This window comes from Aythya ferina (genome assembly GCF_964211825.1).
Source record: "Aythya ferina genome assembly, chromosome: 18".
NCBI lineage: Eukaryota > Metazoa > Chordata > Aves > Anseriformes > Anatidae > Aythya > Aythya ferina.
This window is the reverse complement of record NC_140317.1, coordinates 12613847-12622334: the sequence shown is the minus strand read 5'-3', so window position 1 is coordinate 12622334 and position 8488 is coordinate 12613847. Positions and strand designations below refer to the sequence as shown.

Below are 8488 nucleotides of genomic sequence, written 5' to 3'. Positions count from 1 at the left end.
GCAACGCGTGAGCCCCGCTGCTGCCTTGCGACCCCGCATCCGCCGGGGCCCCGCGTTCCCTTCCCTTCCCTCCCGGGAGGCTGCGGGGAGCCCCGGCCCGGTGCTCCCCAACCCCGCGGGGACCGGGGTCGGGCGAGGGAAGGCTGAGGGGAAGCAGAGCCGTGAAACCGCCCCCCCCAGCTCCTTCCCGAGCCCGGGCTCCGGCTCCTACCGGCCGGGGGGAGGCCGCTCTGGCCCCTGGCTCTCAGGTGCCTCCGCTCCGCTCCGCGCCCGCCCGGCCCCGGGAGCCGCCCCGCACGTGCTGGATGGAGCCGGGCCGGGGGCGGCGGCCGCCGGGAGCCGCGGGGCGCGCAGCGGGCACGGCCGGCCTGGGGAGGGCGCTGCGCGGCCGCGGACGGGCCCGGGCGACGGCGCCTTCCCGGGCCCGGCCGCCACGGCGGGGCTGGGGGCGAAACGGCCCCGAGCCGGGCCGGTTCCCGGAGCCTGGGCTCCGCCGTCGGGGCTCCCGTCGGGGCGGCCGCGGAACGGAGGTTCCCGAGGCGGAGGGGGCGGTGGGGAACGGAGCCTCCGGGGCGGGGGGCGAAGGGGGAGAAGCGGGGGGCGTCCGAAACGCCCTGGGGGCGGGGGGGGTGGGCTCCTCGGGCCGCGTCCCGGGGCTCCGGCAGCCGGGCCCCCGCCCCCCCGCGGGCCGTCCCCACCCCCTCCGCACCGCCCCGGCCTGGGGCCCCGCCGCGCCCGTGTGAAAGGGTCCCCCCCGCTGGGGCCGGGGGAGAAAGGCGCCATTGTGCGGCCCTTTCTCCCGCGCCTACTTGACACTCATTTTCCGCGCACAGATGCTGACAGCTCTGATAATAAGGGGGTCTGCGCCTTTCACCCAGCGGAGCAGAAAAAGGAGGTTAATGAGGACACAGCTTAAAAAAAAAAAAAAAAAGAAAAAAAAATCACAATAAAACCCCCTCGCCTCCCCCCGGCTGCGCGGCCGAGGGAGATTTGAATACAAAGGCCGGGCTCGCCGGGCAGGGGCGGCCGCCGCGCACCGGGGCCCCGGCCCCGCGCCGTCGGAAGGCCGCGCCGTGGCCCCCCGCCGGCCGGAGCGGCTCAAGGACGGAGCGGAGCGGCCCGGAGCAGTTCCCGTGCCCAGCCCGGCACCCGAACGCCTTCAGCGGGGCGCAGCGGCGGCCCCGGGGCTTTTCTGGGCGTGGAGCGGAGCCGCGCACGGCGCCCGCCGCCGCCGCCGCCCCGTCCGGGCACCGCGGGACAGCCCGGCCCGGCGGCCTCCGTGCTCGGGGGGGCGCCCCGGTGCCGGCTCGGACCCTTCCTTCCCCGGCGGCTCCTGGGGGCCGCCCCCTGTCCCGCACGGCCGCGGCTCCCGGCCCCCCTGCGCCTAGGGAGGGAGCGGGGCCGCCCCCCCTTCCCCGTCGGGGCCCCGCCGCCCGCCCCGCGCTGCCGCTGGGCACCCCCGGCCCGGCGCCCCTCGACCGCCCCAGCCCCCTCCGCTCCTCGCCCCCCAGCCACAAACGGGAGAAAGACACGTTTCTATTTACAAAGTATATATTTAAACTCACATAAAAAGCAGGTCTCATATGGACATTCACGGCTGGCAGAAGACACGTAGTTAAGCTTCACTTCTGAGACTGAGATTTAGCCAAATCTTTTTTATACAAGTCTTAGATTTAAATAATTCACACACACACACACCCCCACGCACACACTCAGTATATACGTCGCTATATACATACACACATATACACCCACATGTATGTCTTGCTTTATATACGTGTGTGGTGGCCGCACACATATACAGGTACACAGGGCTGGAGTGAAGCACACCGATCCTCCACCGGGCCCCGGCAGTGGAGCGAGGCAGGAGCTCTCTGCTCTGGGCTGTTCCGCAAAGGGAGGTGGGTTTCTGCCTTCAGCATCCCAGCAGGGGGAGGAAGGGCAGCTACATCCCACCATCGTCCATCCGACACCACCTCCCGTGTCAGCTGCCCAAGCACTAGCACTGAAACCAGCACGCTGCTTGCCTCGGCTCTTCGTACAAACCAAGTTAAAAATCTCAATTTTACAAAATATGCCGTACAACAACAACAAAAAAAAAAAACGAAAACAACAAAAAAAATAAATCACAGAAATGGCTCCCTTTGTACAGTCAATACAGCATCCTCTTGCTAGGTCATCTGACAAAGGCAAAGGTCCCAAAAGATGGAAGGGGAAAGGGGCTGAGCAAGGTGGAGCCGCAGTTATCCAGATGGGCCTACCAGAGGCAAAGGCTGCTCCTCGCCCCAGCCCCTTCCTCCCCCCGTCAGGCCCCATGTGCTTTCATCTTATGTGCAGTCCCCAAATTAGAAAGCGTTTAAGAGCTTCACCGGGCCAATCAGAAAGGATGGAAAAGGCCAATCTCTCCCAGCCCTGGCCCTCGGGGGCTGCTGGACAGATTTGTGCTTTTGAACCGACAGAGATGCTCAAATCAATGCGTTAGGACATGAGGACACCTGCTCTACATCAACTAAAAACACAACGAAACGCTTCTCCTCCTTCCTAGGGAGGGCTAAAAGACCCCGACCTCTCCTCACCTTGGTTAAGCTGCAATGGAGTTTAGAGAGAAAGAGCGAGCGGAGGAGCGGGCGGGCAGAGGGCTGCAGCATCCCACGCCTCCTGCGAGACGCTGCCACGGGCTTTCTGCAAGGCAGCCGAGGGTTTCTGGTCAATGCTGGCGGAGGGAAGCTGCTGCATTTTGTTCAGAGCCATTAAATCCCGCTGCTATGCCCTGCCTGAGCCCTGGGAGAAAGCTGCACAGTCCTTCAGAGCCAGAAGAAATATGCAGGCAAATAAAAATACAAAAAGCCACCAGAGTCAGCAGGAGCTGCTCTGCGCACAGGAATATTTAGCCTCTTGGCTATTGTTTAACTAGCATAAGAAAAGGGAAATATTTATTGTCTCTGAATGCATAAAGGTGGCTCTGGGATTTGTCAGAGATGTGGATATTAGAAAATGCTTTATCTGGAGTCTTCCAACAGTCTAAAGTGATCTGTGTTTGGAAAAAAAAAAATCCACTTTCTATAGCAGTATAAAGCATCTAAATATGGGCAGTGACATGCTACCCTCCCAAACCTCTCTGGCATTTCAGGAATGTAAACAGAGTTGTTGTTTTTTTTTGAAGTGGGTGGGGGAAAAGAATCAAGCGACCAGACAAAATGAAAACAGATTCTCAGCTCAGTTCTGTCTCCCACAACTGCTATGACAATTCTATTAAAGTGCATTTCAGTATCACCCCTTTCAGGAATCTTACACACACAAACCTCCTCTTCCTTCACAAGAAAAGGTAATTCAAGTTAATACTCCACTAGAACAGTTTTAACCTTTTTATGGACTTCTGCTTTTCCCCGCCCCAATTTTGTAGCAACTTTTTTTTTTTTTTTTAAACTGGCAACGCCCCCTCCCCAACAATACTGTAAATTCAAGTGCTTACTTCAACTGTCAAGGGCAACAGTTCTGGATACAGCACACTTGATTGTACAAGCAACACCTTATATCACAATCAAGAAATCTGGGCACTTTGCCCTCCGAGGGAGTAACACTTCCCCCTTCACCATCCATAGCATCATATGAAAAATAATAGTTAAAAAAACCCAGAACATAATTAGCTATGAACATCACTCATTATGTACACCGGCTCCTGCAACAGATGCATGAACTCCGTTAGTTCTCAGTTTTATTGTCCTTTCTAAGAGCAACTGAGCAGTCACTGTTGTCTCCATTTAAATAAAACAACTCAGAGTTGAAATATATATATATAGATATATATAAGCATTTTTTCTTAAATAACATATTTACATCTAATAGAAAATATAACTCTAGAGATAATTTTTCCAACGAAATGTAAGACGTGAAAAAAAAAAAAAAAAAAAAAGAATGAGTTAATGAATTTAGGACAGTTTCTAAATCCTCTCCAGGAAATTAAAAAAAAATTTTTAAAAATAAAGAAAAAGGAAAAAAAAAAAAAAAGCCCACCAAGCTCTAACCAAGCTTTTGTCTGGATCTAGACCGAAGAAAATCCCCAGCACCACCACTGACAGAAACTCATCGCTTCTCCTTAAAGAATCCTTGGTCCGTGCTGCTCTCCTTAATTGTGACGGTCAAAAAGTTAGAGGTCACGTCAGTTACCACCACTTTCTCCAGGTTGTTGAGGGACGGGCTCCAGGACTCCTCCTCGGGGTCCCCCAGGATCCTGGAGACGGGGATCCTGGCGATGAGGGAGGGCCGCCCCGCCTGGCCGCCCACGCCGTCGCGGTACAGGCTGCCCACGGAGCCGGGGCTCACGGCGCTGTGCAGGATTTTGGGCCCGCCGGGATCCAGCCCTCCTTGCCCCTTGGGGTCCAGAAAGTCCGCCCGGTGCTTGGCGACCCGGGGCGCGTAGCTCTCGGCGGCCCCCAGCTTCATACCCACCTCGACGCGGTTGGGGCTGGACATGGTGCCGGAGAGGTCGGGGTCCGGCCGCCGGGCGAGCTGGATGACGCTGTGTCCCGAGCTGAACTTGGCCGCCCCCGCCGCCGCCTCCTCCATCTTCCTGGCCTTGAGGTAGTCCCCCACCTTGTCCCCCGGCTCCCCCAGTTTCCTCTTGGAGGCATCCAGAGTCTCCGCCAGGTCCTTGTAAAGCTCTTTCCTAGGCTTCGGGCCTCTCTTTTTGGGGGTTTCCCCGGGTTTCTCTTCCACCCTGATAACCCGGTCCCGGATGCTGTCTCCCTTGGGGGTGCTGCTGCTGCTGCTGCCGCCCTGCGGAGCCAGGGCTATGTTTCTGAGTCCTTCCCTAGCCCGGGACGTGGAGCCCAGGTCCTGGGGGGAGCGCCCAGGATACGGCACCCGGATCCCCCTGGAAGAGTCACTGCGGAATTCATAGGTTTTGGCTTTCGCTTTTGCCTGGGCCTGCAAAGAAGATAAATCAACCGGTGACTTTATTGTCCTGCCACCCGGGTGCGTAATTACGACTTACACGACGAGGGGCTGCCTTTGCACCGAGCGCTCTCCATCCGAGCCGGAGAGGGACCAGCTCCCCGCACGCCGCCCGTGCACGCTCCCTGCAGCCCTCGCCGCTCCCCGGCGCAGCAGCACCGACGCACGCGGGGCTCCTGCCTCCTTACCTTTAACAGGAAGGTTTTGGGCTTGGGGCCTCGCTTTTTAGGCCCGTATAGCTCCATTTCTCGCTCCCTAGAGGTGTTAAAAAAACCAAAGCTTCAATTCAGCATAGCTACAAGACAGCAACATATTTACAAGTGCAATGGCTACGACTAGCAAAGGCCTTGTACCTTTCCTCAAAGGCTGCAAGCAGCCGGGCATCCAGAATGTTTTCCTCGGGCTCCCAAGTGCTGTACCTGGGGGGGGGGGGGGCGGGGGCACACAGAGAGGGAAAGGCATCGGGAACGAGTAACAGGGGAAGGAAAAAAAGAAACAAAAAATACGTGACCTAGAGAAAGGGATCCAACTTTCCTTTCTGCTACAATGGGAAATAATAGCTACAATGAGCCATCTCCCCCAACAGTTCCTAGCCTGCAAAATTGTATAAACAGCCGACTTACTTCTGAGACCAGCCCTTCCATTTTACGAGATATTCCATGCGCCCCTGCAGATGCAAAGAGAAAAAATAAATATGCATGGAGGGAAATCACGATAAGCGCTTGCAACAAAGCTACACATGCAATTACATGCATGCAACAAATACACGCCTGCACCCAAGGCGTGTGTCAAAAATATGCAAGGGGGGAGGGACGCGGGGCGGGAGGGAGGGAGAGGAGGGGGGGGAGGAAAAATGCACCAAAAAAATAAATTAAAAAAACAAAAAATCACACAAATGCGCGTGCAGCCACCCCGCGCAGCCCCCCAGCAGCATGCAGCGGGGAGGCCGGCGCGCACAACGCCCGGCTCGCAGCAGCGGCGGCGGCGGCGGCGGCGGAGCCCGCCCCGCTCGCTCGGAGGAACCCGTGCATGCGGCGGGGAGGACGGGGCCGCCCCCAGCGGGCGCCCGAGCCGCAGCCGGGCCGCCGACCGCCGCCGCCGCCGCCGCCGGAGCCGCCGCAGCGCCGCGCGGCCGGGGGAGGGCGCGGGGCGGGCGGCGCGGCCTGGCGCGGGGCTGCGCGGCGGCGGGGCGCGGCGCGGCGCGGCAAGGGGGGGGGGCCGTCGGGGATACCGTGGGGGGGGGGCACCTACTTTGCGGATGCGGCGCTTGAGCAGGGCCTCGGCCGCGAAGACGCGCTCCCCGACGGCCGAGAGCTCCATGTTTACGCGGCCGCTCGCAGCACACAGGCAGCCGCCAGCGCAGCCCAGACCATAATACTCCGCCCGCTGACGTCAGCGCCGCGGCCCCCCCCTCCCTCCCTCCCTCCCTCCCTCCCTCCGGGCCCCCCCCCCCCCGCACTTGTTGCTGGCGGAGCCGGGTGGAATATTCCGCCCGCGCCGCATTGGCCCGGGCCCGGCGCCCGCCCCCGCCGCCGCGCCGCCCCCCGACGTGAGCCGCGTCCCGATGAGCGCGGGGCGGGGCGGCCGCGGGGAGAGAGGGGGGGGGAGCGGGGGGGGGGCGCGGCCGCGCCCCCCCCCCGCTCCCCCCCCCTCTCTCCCCGCGGCCGCCCCGCCCGCTCCGAGGGGGGCGCCCACCCCCACCCTCCCCGTCGAGTCGTGTCCCCCCCCCTCCCTTCCAATAGCCCAGCGCAGCACAAAGGAGCCGCCGCCACCGGCAGCCGCCGGCCCCGGGACGGGGCGGAGCGGGGCGGGGCGGACCGCCCCCCCCCCCCTTCCATCACCTCCCCCCCCCCCCCCCCTCCGGGCATCACCGCTCCGAGCACACCTGGACGGGGCGAACCCGAGGGGGCGGCCGGGCCCCTCGTCCCCTCCCCAGCCACCACCGCGCCCCGCGGGTTTTTGGTGACAAAGCCGGCGGAATTGGGGACCGAAGCGCTGGAGGCTTGCGTAGAAATCACCGCATCGCTGCCGCGCCGGGAGCCGGCGGCCGGCACAGCTCGGCGTCGGCAAAAGCCCTTCCCGGGAACAAATGGCCGCGCCGAGCCGTGCCAGCGGGGCAGCTGGTTCTGGTTAAGTTTAAATACTTTCCAACAGTTCGGGTAGTAAAAATAAAGTAGACCTCAACAGCCCATAATACGAGTTTCTGGTTTCCTCGCTCCGGCAGCCCGCGGCTGCCTTCCCCGGCTCGCTCGGGGTGCGGGGGTGTCCCCGGGGCCACCGGAGGGGCTGCCCCCCCCCGCCCCCCATCACATTTCGGCAGAGCTCCGGGGCCCGGTCGCCCCGGTAGCCCCGCGGGACCGCTGCCGCTCCCCCCGCGTGAGTCCGAGCCCGAGGCGGCCACGGGAGACCGGGCCCCGCGAGTCCCCGGGACGGGTCCTGCCCCCGGTGGGCGCGGAGGAACGGGGGGCCCAGCCGCGATGTCCCCCCCGGGGCCGTCGGGGGGAGGCTCGGGGGTGCCCGGCAGCGCCTCGGCTCCGTCCCATCGAGCGGAACCGTTCCCGAGCCCCGGAGCAGCTCGGGCCGGGGCCGCCCCGCGGGTGGGCAGCTGCCGCCTGGCCCACGCGGGGCGAGGGTGGACGGGGCCTCCCACGGCTCGGCCCCTCTCCCCCGCGGCTCTCCTACACTAAGGGGCTAGAAGTCGAAGGGGAGCAAGCCTCGGAGGCGGCCGCGCTCACGCGTGGGGGATCCACGCGCCGGTCTCTAAAGGCATCGGCTCAGCCTCGGCTCCGTAAACGAGGCGGTGGCTTCCCCGGAGCGGGGCTCGGGGCCGGCGGCTGCTCGCCTCCGGGGCTGCGGGCACTGCGGGGCCGGTGGGGGGGGGGGACACGACCCTCCGTGCCCTCTCGGCGAGGGGGCTGCTCGGCTCCGCCTGTCCCCTTCGTGGATCGCGGCTGCGGGGCCCCGGGTGCACCGGGAGCGGCAGCCACAAGGCTCCGGTGTTGTCCCCATCCTGGGGATCGTTTTCTCCCGGGGCTCCTGCTCGCCGCCACGGAGCGCTGCCCGCTCCCGCCGGCCGGGCTCCGGCCTCCCACGGGGGTCACGCGGGAACGGCAGACTCGCGGCCCCACGGGGGGGGCTCGCGGGACGCGCGTGGAGGAGCCCGCAGCTGCCTCTCGCTGCCGGACCCGGGGCGTGGAGCGGCTCCGTGGGCAAAGCGGGGGCAGGGGCCACGCCGTGCCCCGTCCCGCGCGAAGGGGAACACGCGTGGCATGGGGGAGGCCGGCGGGGCCCGGTGGAATCCCGCTCCCGGGCGCAGGGGGGAGGTTTCCGAGCCGCGGCTGCCGCTGCTGCGCCCCCCCACTTGGCCCGCCCCGTGCCGGGGGTCCCCGCGCTGCGCGGGATTTGCGCGCAGTGCCCGGGGCGCTGCGCAGCGCTGGTGCGGAGGGAGGCGGGCGGGGGGGGGCAGCACAGCCTCCGCGCCCTCCCCGGTCCCCGGCCAGCAGCGTCCTGGGGAGATTTTCGTTAATGTCGAATT

General features: G+C 63.5%; 1 protein-coding gene across 2 annotated transcripts; it reads right to left on the bottom strand.

Annotated features, from left to right (window-relative positions):
• Nucleotides 1-1533: 1533 nt before the first annotated feature.
• Nucleotides 1534-6326, bottom strand: CBX8 (chromobox 8). Of its 2 annotated transcripts, none has more exons than XM_084492551.1 (5): nt 6205-6326; nt 5577-5620; nt 5307-5372; nt 5142-5232; nt 1534-4926 (listed from the first exon to the last, which is right to left on the bottom strand). In XM_084492551.1, the coding sequence occupies exons 1-5, from the start codon at nt 6271-6273 to the stop codon at nt 4084-4086; spliced, it is 1113 nt and encodes a 370-aa protein (XP_084348677.1). In that variant the 5' UTR covers nt 6274-6326; the 3' UTR covers nt 1534-4083. The 2 variants fall into 2 exon arrangements, with proteins under 2 accessions (XP_084348677.1, XP_084348678.1); XM_084492552.1 differs by having other exon boundaries at nt 5142-5208.
• Between the last annotated feature and the right edge of the window lie 2162 nt (nt 6327-8488).